The following is a 22,741-nucleotide window of genomic DNA, read 5'->3' on the forward strand; positions in this document are numbered from 1 at the left end:
CCTGCAGCCAGCTCAGGGCTGGAGGGCTGTCCCTGGGGTGAGCAGGGACCCCCATCCCTGCCCTGGGGTTAGCTGGGATTCCCATCCCTAACCTGGGATGAGCTGGGATCTTCATCCCTGCCCTGGGGTGAGCTGGGATACCCATCCCTAACCTGGGATGAGCTAGGATCTTCATCCCTGCCCTGGGGTGAGCTGGGACGCCCATCCCTGGCCTGGGGTAAACCGGGACTCCCATCCCTAACCTAGGATGAGCTGGGATCCTCATCCCTTCCCTGGGGTAAACTGGGACCCATCCCTGCCCTGGGATGAGCTAGGATCTTCATCCCTGCCCTGGGGTAAACTGGGACCCCCATCCTTGAATTGGGGTTAACTGGGACCCCCATCCCTGACCTGGGGTAAACTGGGACCCCCATTCCTGCCCAGGGGTGAGCTGGGACCATGCACTGTGCAGAACCAGCGGCTGACACTGGCAGCACGCAGCCTTTTCCCCGCACTCCGGGTGCCCCTGCCCACCCTCCCGCCGGGCACGGGAGCGGAGCGGGCGCCGATCCCGAGCCCCGGGATGGATCCGTGAGCACCGGGAGGATCCGGCCGGCGAGCCCCGGGCCCGGCGGTGGGTGGGAGGAGGCTGATGTCAGCTCCACGGGCCCGTAGCTGTGGCAACCGGGATAAATAAATAAATAAGGCTGGCGTGGCGGAGCAGGAGGCGCTCCGGCCGCTGCTGTCCCCGGCACAGCCCCGCTGGGTGGATAGACATCCTTTAAGCGGCTTAGCACCGCGCTCCAGCTCATTACCTGCGCGGCTCCTGGCTGCCTCTCAGCATCCAGCCCCCTCGGCGGGGACCCGGGAGCCTCCCCCTCTCTTCATCCCTCCTCCTCCTCCTCCTCCTGCTGCTGCTGCTGCTCCCTGCGCGGCGCTGGCCGCGGTTGGCTCCGAGCAGCCGGAGCTCCATGGAAGCCGCAGCCGGGCGGTAATCCCGGGGCCAGGCCGGGGCTGGCTGTCCCTGTCGCTGTCCCCAGGTGTGTGACTGCCCTGCCCTGCCCGCAGAGCCATGCCGGGAGCGCTGTAGCCGAGCCGGAGATGGATGGTGTCAGCAGCAACAGGAACATGTCTTACAGTAGATGGAGTTACAACAGGTACCGCCTGTCTTGGTTTGGGTTGGTTGTTTTCTTGTTTGGGTTTGTTGTTTTCTTGTTTTTCCGTTCTTTTTTTTTTTTTTTTTTTTCTTCCTTCCTGATACTGTAAAAGCATCACGCTCGGTTTATATAAACCGAGATGGGGAGCCCTCTTCAGGGAAGCAAAACCCTTTGGTGATGCTGCTGTTCCAGTCTTGGGACAGCCTGTGTCCCCAGGAACTCCAGCAGTGGCGTTTGGTGATGTTCAGCAGGTGCTGGTCTGGAAAGCAGGGTGGGAATTTCACCCTGGGGTAGCCAAACCAGGCCAGCTCCCAGCCCTGAATGCAAATGTTTCCAAATGCTCTGTCCTCTGAGCAGGGCTCAGGATGCACTGATCACCCCAGCAGACTTCTGAAAGGTGTTCTGTACGAGCTGCTGCTCTAAGCTTTCCACAAAGATAAGCTAAAGCTTGGGGAATGCAGGTGGCAGGGAGCCAGGATGTGGCTAAAAAGTGATGTTTTGCAAAAGGCACTATGTGCAGCCCGGGTACCACAGAGCCGAGAGGGCTGAATTTGGTGAAATGTTGAAATGTTCCCACTGTGTTTCATACCAGCATGCGTGCTTTTCCTCTTCCCGGAAACAGAAATTTATTGTGGCATTGTTCTGTTTTTATGTGATTCATGGCTGTGACTGACAGGTTCTTCAAGCCTGGATTAAAAAAAAAAAAGGGTACAAACTTTATACTCTTTGCGTTTTCTTTTTTTTTTTTTCTTTGTTTTGTTTTGTCTGTGTAAATGTTCCACCTGAAATGCTAAGCATTAGCAGTGTTAAGCATCTCGCTGAATCACTACCACAAGCCACCACGATATTCTGGAGAAATAACCCTTGGAAATGGTTTTCAGTGCTTAACCAGGTATTCAGCATTGCCCACACTCCCTGGCTGCGTGGGTATGTATGTTTTATATGTGCATCAAGAGAGTTTCACTCATTTTTTGTGCATTCCCACTGCCTCAGCAGTAAAAATACAGATACAGTGGTGCCAATGGAACAATATCTTCTTTTTTTTTTTAAATGTATGTGTGTATGTAAAACTGAGTTATACAACAGGCTGTGATTTTATGCTGCATTGTCCCATGCAGAGGATCTTTTCCATCTGATGCTACATCCTCAAAGAGCAGCAGTGACACCCTGAAGAGCTTAGCCTGTCCCATGCAGCCCAAGTTTACAGCAGTTTCAATATTCTTACCCTACAGGAAACAATCCAAACATTTCAGACAAAATCCTCTTGGAGGTTTTTTTCTCAGTGCTATCACATTGTGATCTATTACTTGCAATCTATTTCTCCAGTTTTCAGTCTTCCTGACCCTGACAGTCACTGATGAGTGTTCATCAGCCTTTACCTGGGAACATTCTGCACTTGTGTGTCCACCCTGCTTGGCTTCCTACATCATCTGGGAGGATAAATACAACATTTCAGTGCCCAAGATGGTTTTCTGGTGTCTGGTTTTCAGATTTGGGGATTTTTCCTGATAAATCCAACTGTCTACTATATACATCTACATCTACATATACATATACATATTTCAGTGCTGTGATGATGAGTCTTTTTTGTGAATCACAGCTTTTACTCACAATCTTCTTCTGAAAACCAGTGCACAGTTGTCCTCTCAGGCTGAGCTTGCCCTTCCACACCCATCTTGAGTCCAGGTTCCTGGCAGGAGAAGGAGCTAACTCTTCTTTATCCCAAACCCTGGTGGCTGATGTTTGCTTTTGGATCTTGTCCCAGCTTGTTCTTGCTCACCAGTGGCTACAGGAGTCCCACCTGCTCTCAAAGAGGCAGCTCTGTGAACAACCAAGCACTGTGTGAAGGCCAATGTCTTTTTCTTGTGAAAAAGAGCACCCAGGTACCCCTCTTGTGTTGGCATCCATGAATCAGCATTGCAGGAATAGTGGGACAGGGCCAATGGAGCAGGTGCTGCCTCCCTTAAATAAAATTTCATCCATCATTTAAAAAGAAACCAGGCATCATCTATGAAATTAAACTACTTAAACTAAGGGTTTGGCCTTTGGACTCCATAAGATGCATGCATGGATTTTTCCCCATGGAAATGAGGGGAGTTGCTGTGTCCCTTCCAAATGGCCACACACGTGTGTGCAGCTTGCAGGTATTTTTCTGATGGGGTTTATTTGACATTTGTTGTGTATCTCAGCATTTGGCCCTGTGATTGTGGTATTCCCTTAGGCTTGCTGCCCAGGATATCCACGGGTTGCTCCTGCAGATAATTTGTGCAGCCAGGAGTGAGTCCAATGTCTTGACTGCAAAACTGGAGAGGGAGTTTCCCCCATTCCCTCCCCCAGCCTACACCAGTGTGTGTGTGAAAACGAAGCAGGAACAATTGGAAAAGGCTCTTAATGATCACATTTGGCATTTCCACACCTGACTCCAAAAAGCTGGCCTTTTCTTGTGCACATCTTTGCCTCCTCCCATTTTAGTGCTGTTGTAATTCCCTGGTCACTTTGCACATTGCCAGCTGAAAGCACAAGACAGGCAGCAAATTAAGCAAAAATTTGGGATATTTTTATGATCCTAGAAACACTCAAGAACTCTGGGTTCTGATGGCTAACTTCTAGAGCAAAAAAGAAAGTTTCTCTTTCACCTTCTGTCCTTGGTGACGAGCTGTTTGTTGGACAGTTTATATTCAGTTCCTGTTTGATTTCTTTTCCTCTTGAGCATCACATTACCTGTTCATCATTCCCTGGGTGTGCAGAAATGTTCATCTTCCAGGGCAGAGTGAAACTTGTTCTCTTCCAGGCTTTCAGTGTTCAGTGCTGGGGCAGGTTTTGGCAGCTGGACTGGTGCACTCTTGCTGCCTCTCCCCAGCTTTCTTTGGGAACTGTGCAGGACCTTGCTCTTGGAGATGCTTGGAAGCTCCTTGTGTTGGTGCTGTCTGCAAATTGAGGTGGCAAATGGAGGTTTTACCCAGTGCTTCTCATCATTCCCTGGTGGAAAGGAAAGCTCAGGGAGAGAAGTCATTAATATGATAGGAAGGTGGAAATGAGGAGCAGTCTCTGGCTGCTATGACTGTAGAGCCATTCTCATGAGCTAGAACTCCTGAGTCCTTCCTAGCACTCACAGCAGCTGGTACCACATTGTCAAATGCTTAAACCTCAGCAACACCACCCAAATTTCACCACTGAAGGTCAAAATGGTGCTCGTGAAGGCTCAGGGGAGCTCTGATACCATTCACGTATTTGAATTCAATTGAAGGCATAATTTAGGACAGTGTGCAGGATTCAGTCAATCCAGGGGCAGAGAAGACCAGTTTGAAACCAAATATATGGGGAGGAACTTCAAAACGGGAATCTGCAGTCCACGTTTGGAAAAACTGTGCAGGGAATCAGTGGTTCTCCACGATTTTGCAAGTTTTTTTAATGTATCAGTGGACTGTGCTTAGCTCTCATGGCTAATCCAGAAGGAGTTCCTCAGGAGCAGCAGAAAGTTTTGCAGAAGGAAAGAGTAATCTTTGCATCATAATTATACATAAACAAAGATCTTTACAAAAAAACACCAACAAGCCACAGCAAACTACCAGATGTGAAGTCATCCCTCCTTTCTCACATCTATTCCTGACACCAATACATCCATTGTTTTTCCCCTTTTTCTCTCTTTGTTTTGTCTCCAGACTTACTTTCTTTTTCTTCCCTGGAGGACTTCAGTGCAGCATCCCGACCTCAGTAATTACCACACTATGAATGATTGAGGTTTTATCCACCAGCATTTGGAATGTACATTTTGGGAAACCTGCTCTCAGGCTGTTTCAACTGTTGGAGACAGCTTGAAATTTTTTTCTATTGATCTTTATCTTTGTTCTATTCTGGATATCAGTGTTGTTTTTTGCTTCTTTCTGAAGCTGCTATTTCTGGTTTTGCCTTTTTTTAGCCTGTGTTGAAAAGCTGTGACAGTGCATCTGGGTCATGATGTTGGAGGGTTTTGATCTTAGATCTTTGTTTTCGAAGGTTTTTAGACTCTTCTGCCTTGATTTTTTTGGGACATGCTTTCATCAATGAGTAAATAGGGGCTGTCCTCCAAACTTCATCCAAAAAAAGTTGTCTTAGAGAAACTTAGCTTTCTTTTTCCTTCTCTTCTTTGAAGTAGCATCTGTGAAATCCTGAAGCATGAACAGGTTTGCTGCAGTGGGTGCACTTAAATTCCACCAAAGAGCAGCTCCTCTCTTTTTGTTTGCAGCCAAGCCACCCTTCTCCCCTCTGCCTTCTTGTGTCTTCAGGTGCTCCCTCCTGGATGAGGTGCCTTGAGAGCTTTAATCACTGGACAAAGGATCTGGGAGGACAAGAAGAGGAAGTTGTTCTGTGGGACAAAAGGAGAGGTAGAATCAGCCAGCCCTCAAGTGAAGCCAGAATAAAACGTTCCTGTCACAGATGCAGAAATCCTTAGAAGTTAATCAGTGTTGTGCATTTAGTTTGCTGGAATTAGGTTCTTTGTTTTTCTTTCATAATAAACCATCTCAATTTCAATGACACAGGAGAAGCCAGAGTTTGGGAGTGATGTTTCTTTCCTTAAGCCAAGGCACTAGGAATGACCTGAGGTGAGTTCATTGCATCCTCCCGTGCTCAGGGTGAATGTTTTGCATTGGTTGGCAGCACATCCTTGGAGTGTGTGAATTCTCCAGAGACTTTTGCCAGCCTTGTAGAGAGGTGTGGGAGAGGAAACCCAGCTCCTGCTTCCCCTGAAGAAGACATTTTAAAGCTTCTTAAACAAAAGTAGCCTGAGAATATAATTTAAACCTACTGCCAAGTACAGCATTGTCATGTACAGCATGACAATCCTAACAAATGTAAGAATTTCTTCACTGAAGAGTTGCAAGCATTGGAACAGGCTGCCCAGGGAACTGGCTGAGTCTCCATCCCTGGAGATATTTAAAAGCCATGTTGATGTGACACTTGGGGACATGGTTTAGTGGTGGACTTGGCAGTGCTGGTTTAATGGTTGGATTTGATCTCCATGGTCATTTCCAACATAAATGATTCTGTGGTTGGTGCTTGGAGCAGTGAAAATCACAGCCAGCTGCTCAGCAGTGAGAGTGCAGGGTAAGTTTTTAAAGGAAAATCAGTGTTACAGCTGGTCTTCAGTTTATCCATAGTAATATTATATATCCAGGTAATATTGGTTAGGAATTTTCAGTAAGGAGATAATCACTTGAGTCTTAACTTGCAGCAAAAATCAACACAAAATATACACATCTTTTCCCAGTACGGTTATAGACCCCTGTAAAAGTTCCAAGGTCTCTGCAAAGCTTTGTGCTTAAATTCTGTCTGCAGGTTGTCTCTTGAACCATAAAGACAACTCAAGCATTTCTTCAGGATAGAAGGAGGAATAGGAAACCAACAAAACTGTGGAGAGTGAGGTACCACAAGAAATTCTGCTCTGGGTCTCTTATTAGCACTTTTCTCTTTCCTTGATCTGTGGTGTTATCTCATGCTCCATGTGAATGCCTTTTGTTACCATGTCTAAAAGAGACATTAAGTGTCTCGTGTCTGGTGCTGGAGCATGGAATTGTCACTCTCTGCTGTGCCTGAATCCATGCAGAATGCAGGGAAGATAGAACACTGCAGCTCTGAGCTATTAGATACTCTTCATGCTCTCACTACAGCTCTCAGCATTAGATTTTATCTTCAAGAAAAATCAACTACATGGCTCATGATCTGCATTATCACGAAAAGAAAAAACCTTTTCTCTCTCCAATACACAATCTGTGTAAATGCCACTACTAATGGAAGTCTGAGGAATAATGTTCATGGCTGAACACCAGCAGAGATGGTTTTCCCCTTCAGAAATGGATCAGGACAGAAGAGCCACCCCAGCTGTTGACACAGTGGGATGTCCAGTCGAGATGGCCAGGCTGAGTTCAGCCAGCAGCCACCTGCATTTGTAGAAGAGGGATGTTGGCCAGTGCTTGGATGTATCTGAAATGCTTGAATGCTGAGGTCAAGAACAGGGGAGGAGTCCAAGAGCTTGTATGAAAACAAAAGATGCTCCCAGAGGAGTACAGGTCTTTGAAGAGCAAATTGTCAACAAATCAGCTCAAAATCCATTTCTCCATTTCAAAAGTAATTCTTAAGTTGTAATTTGTCTCTAGAAGTATACTGCATAGATGATCAGACAGGTAAGACACCTTGCTTGAAAGAACAATACTTTTCTTATTTTTATGAGCTGGCTGTGTTGTGTGTTTGATTCCTTTTATCTTCCTGTTGCTGAGATGTGTTATGGTCCTGTTACTGTGACAAACTGCCACACTGTGTCAGACATCCAATTATTGACTTACCTGGTGGGTAAATGTGCCAGCTCAAATTCCCCCACCAATCTGTGTGTCCTTAGGGAGACAAGATCATACCTAGATGTAATTCCAGACTCAGTGCTCTTCTGCTTTGCAAACAGCCCGGTTTGTTTTGAGGTTTCACTGTTTCCTTCACCCCCAGCACCCTCCTCCTCCACGCTGTGCATTTCTGCTGCCTGCGGACACCAAGGGCTGTGTGGAGGGTGGAACAGCTCCTCATGGCCCCTCCAGGCACTGATGTCATCCATATTCATGTTAAAGTGTTGATCTGTCCGTGAGGAATTGTGTGAAAGCTCACCTAGATTCACTCTTGTCTTTGCGGAGTGTGCTGGCAATCCTTTAAATCACATTTCTCACTTTTCCAACTTGAAAATCCTGCTCAAACCTCTTCTGCTGGGACTCCTGGAGTATCAAAGCCAATTCCTTACTGCGGCTTTTCCAGATATGCTCTCACAGGTTGTTTTGCAGAGCTGTGACCTAAAATCCTGCAGAAAGCCAGGGAATTTGTGGTGAAGGATGCTCCCCCAGAGCTTTCTGAGGAAGGCTGTGTAAGGAAGAGACCTGGAGGGACTCAGCAGGGGCTATCAATCACACAGTCAGTCCAGGAGAGGCTGGCTCCACACAGACTGTTTTGCCTGTCTGCAGGTTGCTCTGGCTTCCAAGAATATAATTCCTTTTTTGCTTCATTCACCACCTGAATTTTGTTCTTTTTTAACACAGTACTATTGAGGCACAGCTGCATGAGCTTTCCCAAACTGAAGTTTCTGCTTAAAGTTAGTTTATCACTCCATAATATTTCTTTTCATCTGAAGTGGAATAAATGATAGAACTCTGCTTTTTATCATAATTTGGCTAGTTTTAGGAAGAATAATGAAACTTGGGCTTTGTAACAGAGTCTAGTAGAATGGAGCTATCATCTGGATTGTGAAACAGTGCACTCAGAACAGAAAAGATTTTTTTTTTTAGGTAGGAAGGTGCAGATGAATCAGATGCAGGAAATGAAGAGAAGGGAAGATTCCCAGTAGGGAAACTGGGAGCTGTTCATTATTAAACACTGTAAACCATATGAGCTGATTGTTATGTACATGTGAGGCAGTGCTGTGACCAGGAATGACATATGTGGTCAGTAGATTTGGTTGGGTTTATTTAGGTAGGTCTAAGGAAATCTCAGAGGAGATAAATTGCACAGTGCAGATTTCTGGGGTGGGAAAAAAGCAGCTTTCTAAATAATGAATAGTTTATAGCCTTGTCTTACTAGCAACAAGTGAGAAACAGGTAAATGCTGAGAGGGAGCTGGGAGTCAGTGGGATTGGAGCAGGACTCCAGAGCATTGTGTGAACAGAAGAATTGAAGGTCTTGGCAGTAGCTTTCTTTCCACGGCATTCTGTGCTTCAGCAGGTCTAAAATCCAGACACTGATGGGCAAGTGTCCCCTTCTCTTGGAAGCTCTGGTTGCCTGCTGTGGTTTTCTCCCCACCTGTGCTCTTTGGTGTGCACAGATACCCTGCCACATCTTCCCAGTAACTGCATTACCCACATCACCCCCACCACCTCAAATCTCACTCCTCCCTTCACCTTCTGCACGTGCCATACACACTTTTGTTTCTCTCTGGCACGCTTCATTTTCCTTCTTGCCTTCCTAGAAATCCCTTGCATGTATTTGATTAGGGAGGGTTTTGAAATTCAGCGTGGGCCACTCAGGCAAGAAGCAGAGGAGCCAGCCTGGGCTATGAACCCCGCCTGAGGCCAAAGCACACTTAAGTCCCTCCTTACAACCCTTCTGTTCTTCTGCTAATCACAGTAAGAGGATTAACTCCAGGAGTATGGCATGTTGGATACTACAGCCAAAGATGTTCATATCGGGCTCTGGGCTATTTTCATTCATCCTTTTGCAAATGTAAAATGATTCCTGCAGCAATGGGTGCACTGAGATCCAAGGCAGTTTACTTGTGCTCTGAATGCAGGTGTATGGAGAGCAAGGAATGGAGTTTTGAATTTAAAAATATGAACTAATTTAAAATCAGTGCTGAGAATTAATGTTCCAGACTTGTTGAAAAAAACAGAGATTTTGTTTCCACTCTCCACTTGTATTTGTAGTTGTATTACACAGATGTTGTTTGCTCTCTCTAATGAAAAATAATGAGCAACCACACAATATTATGCTGCTTTGTTTTTGATATCTGAATTATACCTTAGGTGAAGGTGCCCTCCTCCCATCAGCTCTGTGTGCAGGTGGGCTGCTCTTTGCAAGAGAGCTGGTGCTAAGCCACAGCTATTTATGTTTATAATTTTTGGAGCTCATGGAGTTGAGCTTCAGTCTGACTACAGGGACTATTAAATATATCATCTCAAATATGGCACCATTAAGTGCAAATAGGCTGCTTTTTGCCTCTGAGATTAGGAGGGAAGGTGGTGATATTTTCCTGATATTTACACTCTCCCCTGGGCATCAGCTCTTGGCTGCCAATAAAGCAAAAGCCTTGCTGCCTGCAGCCCCACTCTTGTGCTCCTGGGGAAGTGAAGCCAGGATTTGTCCACCAGGAATCCTCCTGGATGGGCTGGGCCTGCAGGCATCTCAGATGTGCCTGGGAGGGAAGCTGAAGCTCAAACGTGGTGCTCAAACTCTGTTTTGTTCACTGTAATGTCTTTATGATACATTATATGCATTTGATTAATTTACTGGGAAATCTGTGTGGACTAACAGGTTGTTTCAAAATGTAATTCCAGTAAAATATCTGCAAAAGCAGAAGCATTTGTTTTGTTTATCCCTTGCAGTGGGGTTTTGGCTGAGCTGTAGATTTGTTAACATAAAGCAATGAGATGCTGAGTTAATTGCTCTAAGGGTGAGAGACAAGGATCTGTTCCCATCCTGCTCCACAAAAATGCACTTGTTTAGGTGCAAGCTTTCTTTGTTCAGTAACAAGTGTGAGTGTTCTCTGGCCATCCCGTGTGGAGCATTCCCCCCCAAAGGGGGAAGCTGAGCTGTGGGAGCAGCCCTGGATTGTAGGGGCAGGGTGAGGCTGAGTGCAGTTCCTGCTGTGTAAATTCTCTTGTAAAGGAAGTTATGCATTTATCTTTGACTCAAATTGGTCTTTTGGGCATTGGCAATTATATTCCTGCTAAAAATCTCTCTTTGCTTTCACCTTGCCCCTATTGAACTGTGGGATCATCTCCATGCTATGAAGTATTGTCCCTAAATCCCTTTCCTGTGGTTCTTATGAATCATGCCAAGAACAACATTGCAAAGAATGTTAATTTACATCTTTACCTTCCTGGCTGGTTATTTGGTCCAGACTTTGTCACAAAGAGAAGCTGCTGGTATTTTTATGCATATATTCTTCTGATGTACTGTGCAGCATAAAATGCTTGTGCCTCCAGTAGCAGTGTGATGCTCCAGCAGTGGTGTGAGGCTCAGAGTTTATTTGGAATTCTGGCTTCTTTACCAACAACAGCTTTTTTTCTACAGTTGTAATGTCCAAGTTTACCTTTTTGATGCCATCTGAGTCACAGTGCAGCTGTACAAAAGTTCTGAATTCTGTGTACAGTAAATGAAGTGTGAACATTTCAATGTCAATGCTGGAAATATAAAGAGTCTTTTTTTTTTTTTTAATTAAGTTTCTCTTCACCACTCTTGTGTAGGTAGTTGGCAAGTCAGGGTAGATGACTTGGATAAGAATAGGTATGGAGAGAGGGAGTAATAAAACAGATTATTTAGCAGAGAACAATACTAGAGCCCTTTAATGAGCCTCTTCTGAAATATCTCAGATTGAGTCTTTTAATATGGTGCAGAAATTATGCAAAAAGTTTTCTAAAGATACTTGAATTGTGTCCACAAGTACTGCCAACTTTTTTCATGCATAAGTTACCAGAGGTCTATAAGGTATAACTGAGGCACTGTCAAGTTTTTCTCTGCATAAAGTACAGCAGATTTAGAAGTTATAACTTTTTTTTTTTGAGGAGAGAGAACTGAAAACCCCATCCCTGTGCAATGAACTATTAAAATACATGCTCAGATCCTGCTGTCTGTGATATGGGGAGACTCTTCTTAACTGCTTGTTAGTCTGACTTAAAATTCACCTTTTCCTGAATTCTGTGCATGAGGATTTGCTAAATGAAAGAAAAAGGGCACAGGTACCAGGGGAAGGTCTCACTGTAGAGGTACTGATTGTTTAAATTTGAGATCAGCTTGGTTTGGGCTGACATTTAACTACAACCTCGTGCTCTCTGCCCTGGCCCCTGATGGGCTTATGAGTATTCTGGTCTATGGATGTAAAAAGAAAAATAATCTAGAATAGAGGACACAGAACATGGCTGAGGAAACAAGAAGTGTTTTCCAGCATGTCTTAGGGAATTGGAATCCTGATATCAATTAGCCACCCTCCATCTTCTGCTCACCCATGTGTGGGAGGGATGTTCCTGTCAGGAAAATTAATCCACAAACACCAGAGGTTTATGTCCAAAAAGGAGACAGAGGGGTCCTTGTGACTTTATTCGAATAAAGGGAGAGGCCATGGGACATTCCCCTGGGATGTCTCAGATTTTTGGAGGGCACAGCTTCCTTTTCATCCCAATTTCCCAGCCTACTCGAAAGTTCAGCTGTGCCAGGCTCATGGAGCTTTCCTGCCTCAAATCCTGCACTTGCATTCCTTTTTTCCCCTCTACCTGCCTAAATATATCATATTCACCTGCCTTGCTCAGTGTTGCAAGACATGATTCCTGCCCATTTTTAATTACATCAATTCCAAAGCGCTAATTAATGGAATAAACACACCTTTCTGCTCTTTGCTGGCTTAAGACACTCATCAGAAATAATATTTTCATCTCAAAGTGAGGTCTCTTACCTGGAGTTTGCATCCTGAAACCCTCAGATTTTAGGTCCAGGACCCCCAAATGCTCAAATTTGAGCTCTGGAATCTTGAATTTAGGGTCCTGCCGCCCCAAATTTTGAAGTCTTGACCTCAAATTTTGGGGTGCTGAGGTCCCGCCCATTTCCCCCAAATTTCTGCCCCACAAATTTGGTATCCACATCTCCCCATATCCTCAAATTTAGTGTCTTGAATGCCCAATTTAGGGTCCAGAACCCCAAAATTGGGTGGTTTTGTAGGGTCCTGGACATCCTAAACCCCTCAAATTCTGGTGTCCTGACCCCAGATTTTGGCATTCTGATCCCTTCAATTTTCTGCCACCCTCAGAGCTCATCAATTTGAGATCCCAGCCCCCGCCTACCCCAAGTTTTGGGGTCTAAATCCCAAATTTGGGATCTTGAACCCTGAATTTCAGATCCTGACTCCCCAAATTTGGGGGTCCTGACGATACTGTTGGTGGATTAGAGGGCAGGCAGCTCCTGGGAATTGTCACAACCATCTCTGCACTCTGAGGCAGAGCTGCCTGGAAACTTAGGAAAGAAAATACAGAAATTTTCTACAGAAAATGGGCTGTCCTGCACCCTCAGCTGAGGGTGAGGAATCCAGTCTTGGGCAGTTTTCCTACACATTTCCCCTCATTTTGGGCTTGTTTTATGAGCAAGCCCCCGAGTGGCTTTTGGGTTCCCAAAAATGAGTCCAGAGTGCTCAGTCACTCAGCGCTGAGCTCCTGTGGCAAAAAATAACTTTATGTAGATTGCAGGAGGTACTGAGAGGAAGCTGAATCCCCTGAGGCTCTTGTAGGAGGGGGAATGAAAAGGTTTTTTTGCCCGACTATGTCATTCTCACGCAGTCATGCCATGGTGGTGCACTGCTCCTGCTTTCCAGAGGCTCCACATGCATTGTTTGTCTCCAAAAACAGGAGAGCTGGAAGTCACAGTGATAAATGACAGAGCAGGCTTTCCTCCCTCCCTGCAGGTCAAGCCTTTCCAAAGAAGAATAAGGAGGTTGTTAACATGGGGCTGGGATTTCTCTTCCTGACACCTGCCAGAAACTTTTTTTTTTTTTTCTCTTCACTCAGTGCATTTTTTTTTTCCCGATAATAGAAACTGTCACCTGTAATTGAGACTATCACATTGAAAAGTGAGAATGGTGCAGAAGTGTACGTAATTTAACTTATTCTGAGCCTGCTCATCCCCCTTGCTAAAACAGACAACATTTTTTGTAACCCTATCCAGCCCTTTCCAGCCAGCTCTAGGTTTTCCTATAAAAACAAGGCAAATCTCCACCATTTAAACTGCAAGGCAGAGGGAGGAATGGTGGACACTGGGTTGACTTTTTCTTTGAGCTATGCTGTTATCCTTAGTGGTCATGGAGTTTTGCCTTTTTTTTTTTTTTTTTTTTTTTTTAAACACAGGGCAGCAACATTGCAGATGGATGATGCTCCAGCTTAATGTGGCATAGTGGCCCCAGCACAAACCTCGAATTTGTTAAACGTGTTTTTAAAAATGTTTTTACATAACTTGGGGTTTGTGCCCACTGAATTGCAGGTGGGATTTGGATAAGCAGTTTAATACACCTGTCACTGTGTGTAACTGCATCAGATTTGGCTGAGTGGTGTTGGTAAAATGCCATTCCTTTCCTACACCATGCATTAAAGAGCTGGACAGATAAAATAGCTAAACCAACAATTTTCCATGGGTTTATTAGCACTCTGGCATCTATGACCCAACAGAGGGGTTTTATTAGCCCTCCACAGGGTGCAGATTTAATAGAATACCATTTTCTTTGTTGACATTTCAGTGTATTTCAAATTTCCAAGAAATTGTCCTGGAACTCCAGTTCAGCACTGGCTGCATTAGTTTGTTACTAAGTCATTGTGAAGAGGTGGAGGATAACTAACATTCATCTTGTAAACTTTTTTGATTTTGTAAATGCAAAAGGCAGAAAACTTGGAGCAGACAGAAGGAGCATGGCATTGTATTCAAGGCTCGGTGGCATTAACAAAAGTGCTACTTTTATTATCACAAAATCACTGAGATGCTTCTGAGATATTTTTTCAGCTCCTAGTCTCTCCTGTGTGGACTGTGAAATGGCTTCTGTTATTAGCAGGTTTTTTTAATCATAAATATGTCTCTCAAGTCACCTAGAGCTGTTTGCCAGATGTACACAATAATGACTTTTGGGTGTTTAACAGCAAACTGAGGAGATGCTCATTGTTCTACTGTCACTAATTAGGTAATTGCTTCATCTGGGAGATGTGTTGCTTATTTTTCAGATGCTTGATTTTTCAGGTGAGTGGAATTTAAACCCAAGTCACTTGAGTTCACTTTTTAAAACCATGGTTGAGTTTACAAATTTGCAGTATTAGTCCTGTTTTTTTTTATGACAAATTTCCCTTCCTGTTATGATTGACCTGTGATTTAGGCAGAGCACCAGTCTGCTAAACAAATCCAGGTATGTTTTTCAAATTCTAACTGTGGCATATTGTGAGTGAGCTTAGTTGATTGATCTTTGTAATTCTTAATATAAAAAGCATGTTTAGGATTAAAAAAACCTCCAAAACCTAAGTTAGCATTTTAAAGGTACAGGAAATTGGCAACACTTTGGCTGAAGGTGGAAAAAATCCCAATCTTTTTAGAGAAGCACTGAAATCCCTCGGTCTCCAGAAAATGCTGCATCCCTGTGTCATTCCTGATCCTCTGATAAAGAAAAGGTAGGTCTGATACCTGCACACAGAGATTGGAAAGGAGAAATGTGAAAATAAGCACAAGTCCTCATGGGAATTGCAAACATGACAGCTGCTCTGGTCTGTGGCACACAGGACAGGAGATGTGGCTGATGCTGTGCAGCCTGAGGTTGGCTGGTGAGATATCCTGCTGTGTTTAGCTGCCTCTTGTACCCCAATGGACAACAAAATAAACGGGAAAATTATTCATTAAGGACCCCCCAAACTCCTTTAAGGGAATGGCTGAGCCCTGCTGGTCAACTTGTACTGGACTTTGGGGCAATTAAAAGTGGCTTAAGCTGGCCCCTTACACCCAAATAACAATGAGTGATAAGAAAAATGGTGGCAAGTGAAGCTAAACCAGAATGTGGCAGCATTTCCTGGTTCCACAGGAAAATGTTTCACAAAGCAACCTCTTGCTCACATTACAGACACAGAGACTTTAATATCAGATGCTTCAGTGAGTTTGTGCAGTCCCTCCACAAACAAGAAAATTTCAATCCAAAATCTCCATTGGAGCAGGATAGATCTATATGAAAGAATAAAATAATTTTTCTTTAGGGTACTATTAAGCAGGGTCATGCTGGAATTTACCAAAATTTGTCAGAGTTTGTGAGAGAGCAAAATAAACCAAAAGCCTTCACCCTAGCTCCAACCCAAATCATCCACATCCTTAAAACAGTTAAAATACACTTTAAAATGCAGAGAGATGGTCAAGCAGAATAAATGGGTATTTTATTTAATTATGATTGCACTGCTTGAAATACATTGGGGAAGTTAATAATTAATATCTCATAAGACTGGCTAAATTTGGAGGGGAAAAAAGTTCAAATATTTTCAAGGGCCTATAAATTAGTTTAAATAAAGGATGAATACATACTACAGTGATTTTCCTTCCCTCTGCCCACTCATCCTTCAATACATTTTTGGGCGTGTATTTCCTTAAAGTGCAAAATATTCTAAAAGAAAACACAGCGGAAGAAACATTTAAAATTGGAAAGAAACACAAGTGCCTGGCTCCATCAGGAAATGGAGAGCAAATTCTACATGAGCAACACAGTGACCTTCCTCCCACGTTACATCAGTGATACCCCCAAAGATGGTGACAGTGTAAACAGAGGATGCTGTGTACAAACCGTGGAAGGGCATAAAACATAAAACATAATCATGTTTTATGGATTCCTATCATGCTGAGACAGCTTTATCTCTTTTGCCAAATTATTAAGGATCTTTTTCTTTCTCTCTGTGGAGTAACTGTACTCAGCTTTTTTTTGGGATGCAAAGTTACTTTGGCTTTCCACATACCCTAGTGGAAGATTTTACCCTTTTAACTTGCAATTTTTTGGGTGTGGCTTTGTGTCTGCTGTCTGGCTGTGCTGTTCAGCACGTCCCAGGTATGGCCAGAGATTGTTGCCCTGACAATTCAGTGCTGCTGAATCAGACTTGTTGTCTAGGCAACAGCCTTCAGCTGGAAAAGCATGAGTTAAAAAGCAGAATCTTAACACTGGGAGCTCTCCAAGGGTGGCCTCACCAACACTTAGGGCTCTCCTAAACCTTCATCTTCACAGGTGTGTTCTGTAAAGGTGCAGTCCCAGGGCAGGAAGGGGAATATGGCACCAACAAGGGCTGGCAGATGATTTTCTGCTGCCTCCTCCACAGCACAGGGAGGATGGAGGATGGATCTGATTCCTGGGCAGGGACTCCACATCCCCTCGGGAGGATGCAGAAGGTGGAGTGGGAACACTGGGTGCCCTCTTGTGCCCTGCAGATTCTGGCATTTCACTAAATGGTCTAAAATATCAAACTCCTTCCCATCTGTTAACATTTCTGTGCTGGGCAGAGCAGCCTTTTATAAGGTCCAGCAGAGACAAGGGAGATGGTTTGCCAGCAGCTGGGCCTGGCCCATGGCTGTGCTGTCCTATTCTTGAGAATTATTTAATTAAAAAAGAGGGAGAGTTATAGAAGAAAGCTGATGGTGATAGAAGAGGGAATAGTTTAAAACTAAAAGAGGAGAGACACAGATTAGATATCAGGAAGAAATTCTTTGCTCTGAGGGTGCTGGAGCTCTGGCACAGGTTGCCCAGAGAAGTTGAAGCTGCCCCATGCATGGAAGTGTTCAAGGACAGGTTGAATGGAGCTTTGACCAAACTTGTCTGCCCATGCCAGGGGCTTGGAATCAGATGATTTTAAGATCCTTTCCAACCCAAGCTTTTCTAGGGCTGCCAGCAGAGTTCTCAAAGAGAAGACAGAGAAAATGCAGCTTCTGGCTTTTCAGTGCAGATGCAGGCAGTGCCTTACCTCTGTACAGTGCTGGCACCTCCCAGCCCCAGTCTTGGGGCCACCCTGCTCTAAGGGAAGATGACACAGGACACAAAGAGATTTCCTTGCTGCTCTTTGATGCACACATATTGAAAAAAGGTTACAAATGGCCTAGCTGCCTCTAACACAGCAGTGGCAAAGTTGCTCGTTCAGAATCACATGGAATTAGCTCTGACATGAGAGTTTCATTGCAAGTGCTTTCGGGTGCACAGCTGGGCAGCTGCAAAACAGCATGAACAGGAGCACTGAACCTGGAAAATTCACAGTGAATGTGTGTGTGTGTTTGTACTGACCTTGGGCAATTCTGGTTTTACACTGGGTACCAGTGTGCTGAACTGATGAAGTGATCATTTCAGGAATTTGTGTAAGTGATACAAAAACATGACTTCCCTCTCCCGGGTCTGTGGCTGCTCTCAGGTGTCTTTTTCTAGACTTGTGCTCTACCTGTGAGGGTGCAGCATGGGAATTGCAGAGGGTCTGTGTGAGGGAATTCATGGGATAATGTATAAAACAGAGGTGCTGGGGCAGAGAATGCAGGTGAAGCCAGCAGGATAAAGAGTGAAATGCAGGAAGATGAGCAAGCAAGAGCCAAAAAAACCACATCCAGCATCCTCTCGTGGAGGTTTAAACACAGATTCCTCCCCGGGACTGCTCCATCTCCAGGGCCTCAACTCTTTACTTCTGCCACTTGTATGCATCAGTGGAAATAAAGAAAATATCATTTTTTAAAGAACCTGCACTGCTTACTGAGTGAAAATTCTAAGCTTCCATGATGCTTTGTCTCAGTAAATATGAAGTAATCTCTCCAAATTTATGCCAGATGTCTGTCTTCTGCGTTTGTGTTGCAAATCTGTGTGGCCAGACAGACACTGTAGCATGGACCTGAAAAGAGAATCATAAAAATTGAGAAAAAAAATATAATCTTTGGGAATAGAATAATAAAATCATAGAACAGTTTGGGTTGGAAGGGACCTTTAAAGTCTAGCTCATCTTGCTCGAGCCTTCTGCAATGAGCAGAAACATCTTGAACTAGATCAGGTTGCCCAGAGCCCTGTCCAACCTGGCCTTGAATGCTTCCAGGGATGGGGGCAAATAAAATGTGACCACAACTAAACCCTGTAACAAATGTTTCAGTGCAGACAGGTGAGGTATATTCCACACAAACCTGTGGAAATTGTTACCTGAGACCTCTGAGGCAGAACAGGTTTTGCTGCTGTGCTTCTGCCAGAGCCATCAACAATCTTGGCAGTTCTAGTTTCCTGCTGAAATTGAAATGTTTTGTGGGAATTGATTAACTACTGCTAATAATCTTGACAGAATGCTGTCAAAACATGTTGTTTTGATTTCTATGGAATACAGGAAGCAAGTCAAAATTAATCACTGCTGCTTGAAACGGCACGTTTTGGCATTTTAGACTTAGAGTTCTCATTTCTTCATTAGAATGAGTTCTTAGCAAGAAAAAATATATAGGCACATAAAAGAAAAGGTATATAAAAGAAAATTTAAAATGGAGACTATTGATGTGTGTAAAAGCTTTATATGAATGTACTATTAGCTCCAGACTTAAAGCCTTAAAATATATTGGATGTTTTATTGATGCTGAGGTTCAACACAGTATGTTTATCACATTTAGAGGGGGGAAATCATCATCCTTTTTTGGTCATATCTACTGAAATTTTGGAGGACATTCCTAGGAATGTACTAAAACTGAGATGATGAGAAAGATTTTGATTCTGCTTTTCAGATACACCAAATTCATTCTTCTCTAGGAAAAGATGCTGCAACAGACCTTCCCAAATGTATTGCTGATTTCTTGATCAGGAAAATGCAGTCTGTTGTGGCACAGGACCCCATCCCAGCTGTAGTTCCCTGATGTACTACAAGAGGATTCATGGGATCTGAAAGGAAAACAATTCCTACAGTGCAATGTTTATTTTGCAGTGAAATAGGTGCAATTAATATCAGAAGAGATGAGGGACAATGGTAAAATCTAATTGTGGCTGGGAATGCTTGAGTGAAATGCAGGGAACAGCTCAGGACCTGCACCCACAGGCACTCTGGGTCTGGCAGCACCAGCTGCAAGTTTTAAAAGATTGGTTCCTTTGTTGAGCTCAGAATGTTCAGGCACCTCTTGCTATTTTAGAAATTTCTTCCCCTGTTGCACTCCCATGATAAATATTCCCCTGTGCTCAGTGCCAGGTTTCAGCAAAGAGCTGGAAGTGTAACACAGGGGTCTGTCAGAATCTCCTGTGTTCAACAATAAAAGATATTTCAACAAATGCTGGGTTTTTCAAAACAGAAAGTCAAAAAGGAAATGGTTTGGCTCATTCCACTGAGCTAAAGCCCATGGAAGAATGTTTATTCCTCTGGGCATGAAGGAAGCATTTTGTGCTGATTTGCTTTAGACTTCTGAACAAAAATGACAGAACCACCTGGGTATAACTTTTTCTTAAAAAAAAAAAAATCTCCATGAGAAATAAGAATAATTTATGGCAGCATTTAATTGTAACTATAAACAAGATTTATTCAGCAGCCTTTACAGCCCTTTGCCACGTTTTTGTATCTGTAAATATCTCAAGCTGTTTCTGTGAACTGTGAAGCTCACACAGCATTTCCAGACTTCTCATGAAGGGCAGTGGAAGAAGCCAAACACAAAGATATTTAAAATATCCCTGTGGTCCATGAAGGAAATCTGCAAGCATGGCAGGGCAGGTATGTTATCAACACTCTGCCTGATGCTTAGCATGCAAACAAATGAATCCAAACTCACTTTCTGCTGGCATTAAATGGGTGAGGGAGCTATTTTGGGCCACTTTAACAAATACTCTGGCATTCTGCGTGCTGCACTAAGGTTTAGGATGATGTTTGTTGGTGCAATCATAGCAGCCATTATTATTTACATTCTGGAATTGATTTTCCCAGTTTCACTTCATTGCTTGACAGCTTTATTTGCTTTCTTCTTCTCCGTGTTGTTTTCTAGAGACTTAATGAGAATTGTGATTTCCTGGGTTAGTGTCAGTGTGAATTATTGTAAAAGAAACTTAAATGAAGAAGCATAACTTGTTGGATATTGTAGTTTATCAACTAAGTCAAGTTGCAAGGTGGTATGCAGAAAATTTGCTGTCCATAAAGTGGGAGGAAGAATTATTCTAAAATCCAGTCTACTGTTTAGGAGAACTCTAATTTGTGTTTTCTGCACGTATTTAATGCAAGACTTTTAGAAACTAAATTAACATGGAATGTAATCTGTACTCCCTTCAAAATAAGATGTTAGCACCTCTATTAATAGGGGAGAAAACGAGATGCCATATTCAAACATATCAAATATTTAATATCCATATTTTGAATCTCCTTATGCCTTCAAACTCTCCTGCAGTGTTCCAGCTGCAGAAAATCTCACTTATTGTTCTAATTGAATAAACAGCTAAACTTGTCATTATAGGCAGACTGTGCTGCCAGAGAGGTTTCAGCTGGAGCATTTGCCACTTTTCCTGGTAAAGTTTGGTTTCATGCCAGCCAAGAGGTGGCTGGGGCAAGCAATCAGACAGCTTGGTGCCCAGCAGTTTATGGCAGACCTGTGTGTAAAAGCCCATTGAATCCCACAGTCCTGGTGTGGAGGCAGGAGGAGGGGAAGGAAGGAAGGAAGGGATGCAGTGGGGTCAAAAATTGTCACTCCTCTCAGCTGCAGTGAGCCCAGATCCTGGCATCTGGAAGGAGGTGTAAGGGGCTGCTTGTTTTATTTGGGATTCCAGGCAATTATTCTGAATATTTTAAAAACCTTGTTTTTGTCTAAGGCTGTTAAAAGCCGCATTTGGTGCAAAGCTCAGCTCAAGTAATTGAAAGGTGATTTTCCCCCTCATTGCTTTTCCTTGGTATTTTCAGAAAGCACAATATTTGTGTATAAATACTTGCTCTCAAAAGATTTGTGGGGTTTGCCAAGGTCTGTTTTCCTTTCTTATTTGGGGGGAAAAAAGAGAGAGCCCCACATATGATGAGCTTTTCCTCTCCTCGCAGTTTAGTGTGTCCTTAAGTCTCAAACTGTTTTATGGCACAAGAACTAGGAGTCAGAGCAAACCAAGCTAGTGGGAGACATGATCAAAACAAGGAAAAGGAAGTGGGTTTTCACACAGCAGGCAGCAGACAGGGAGCTGTTTGCCAGAGAAAGCTGTGGATGTGAAAGTTTGTCATATGGATCCAGGAAATGCCCTGAATGGAAAATACTTGAGGGTTGAAAAGTATTACTTTTTATTTTTATTTTTTAATTTCAAGACTTTTGTTTGTTTGTTTGTTTGTTTTAATTTCAAGACATAGATTTGCCCTATTAATTTTTTTTTCCTCTGTGTCCACGTTTGCTTGTGCTGCAGACAGGAGCCTGGCAGCCCCTGGCTCTGAGCCTGCACTGAGCTCTGCTGCTCTCCCTGCATTTCCCTCTCTGCACCCTTGGTGTTTCCAAGGCTTTTATGGAAACAGAATAACACCCCAGGGGTAGCTGCATGCCAGCATGTGCTGATGTAATCCCTCCGAGATGAAAGGAGCTCTTCGAGTAAACACCAAGTCATGTTCTAACCTAGCACTTGTGATGGGACAGTGACATGATTTACAGGCCAATAAATGTGAATAGCTCCCGGCTAGCAGTTCTCTCACAGAGCTCCACACTTCAAGCAAACAAGCATTGCTCTCTGGAGCTCATAAATTCCCACTGAAATAATAATTGAAAGTGATAAGGCTCTTACCTGGAAATCTCAGTGTGGACAACAGAAGCTGCTCATTTTCCAGACATTAAAGAAAGAGCCATTCAACCTGTCAAAGTAGAAACACAAACAGCATGGAGAGAGGGATGGATAATAACAGAGTGATGGCTAATCTATCTCCTCCATCCTTGTGGGCTTTTCCACGCATCTGTGTGCTCCTTCACTTCCACCTGATTATTCCAGTGTCAGCAAGGAATGGTCATGAGTTGGAGACAGCACTGGTCCCAGAGACAACTTTTCTCTGTCTGCCCCCTGGGTCTGCAGTCTGGTTCAGAGCAGAAGGATGCTCACTTTGTTGTTCAGGGCGATTCCAGTGGAATTTGATAGCCCTCTGTTTGGAGAGAAAGGAATTACAGCCCTGCCCAGAGTCCAGCAGGATGAAGCCTGCAAGGCTCTGCTCCCATTCATGGTTATTTCCCACTCATCCAAACATTTGTCATCGAAGTACTTTTGTCTTAAGTCTCTGTGATTAATTGTGTGTGCCATATACAGACAAAATGAGTTTATGATTACATGGAGCCTGGCTTTGCTTTCCTTTCTCTTCCATATAAATAGGGATGAGTGCAAGCAGGCCAGAAATAGTTATTCCCTCATCTTGAGCTCACATTGTGCCT

General features: G+C 43.8%; 1 protein-coding gene across 4 annotated transcripts in view; it reads left to right on the top strand.

The window, feature by feature from the left end:
• Positions 1-990: 990 nt before the first annotated feature.
• TUB (TUB bipartite transcription factor) overlaps positions 991-22,741 on the top strand; it is a 135,522-nt gene continuing 113,771 nt past the window's right edge. For all 4 annotated transcript variants that reach the window (XM_088175678.1, XM_088175679.1, XM_088175682.1 and 1 more), the window contains exon 1: positions 991-1,136. In XM_088175678.1, coding sequence (XP_088031804.1) covers positions 1,081-1,136 — 56 coding nt within the window. In that variant the 5' untranslated portion in view covers positions 991-1,080. The remainder of the gene's footprint in view (positions 1,137-22,741) is intronic.

The sequence above is a fragment of the Sturnus vulgaris genome, chromosome 18 (genome assembly GCF_052056855.1).
Source record: "Sturnus vulgaris isolate bStuVul1 chromosome 18, bStuVul1.hap1, whole genome shotgun sequence".
In the NCBI taxonomy this organism is placed as follows: Eukaryota; Metazoa; Chordata; class Aves; order Passeriformes; family Sturnidae; genus Sturnus; species Sturnus vulgaris.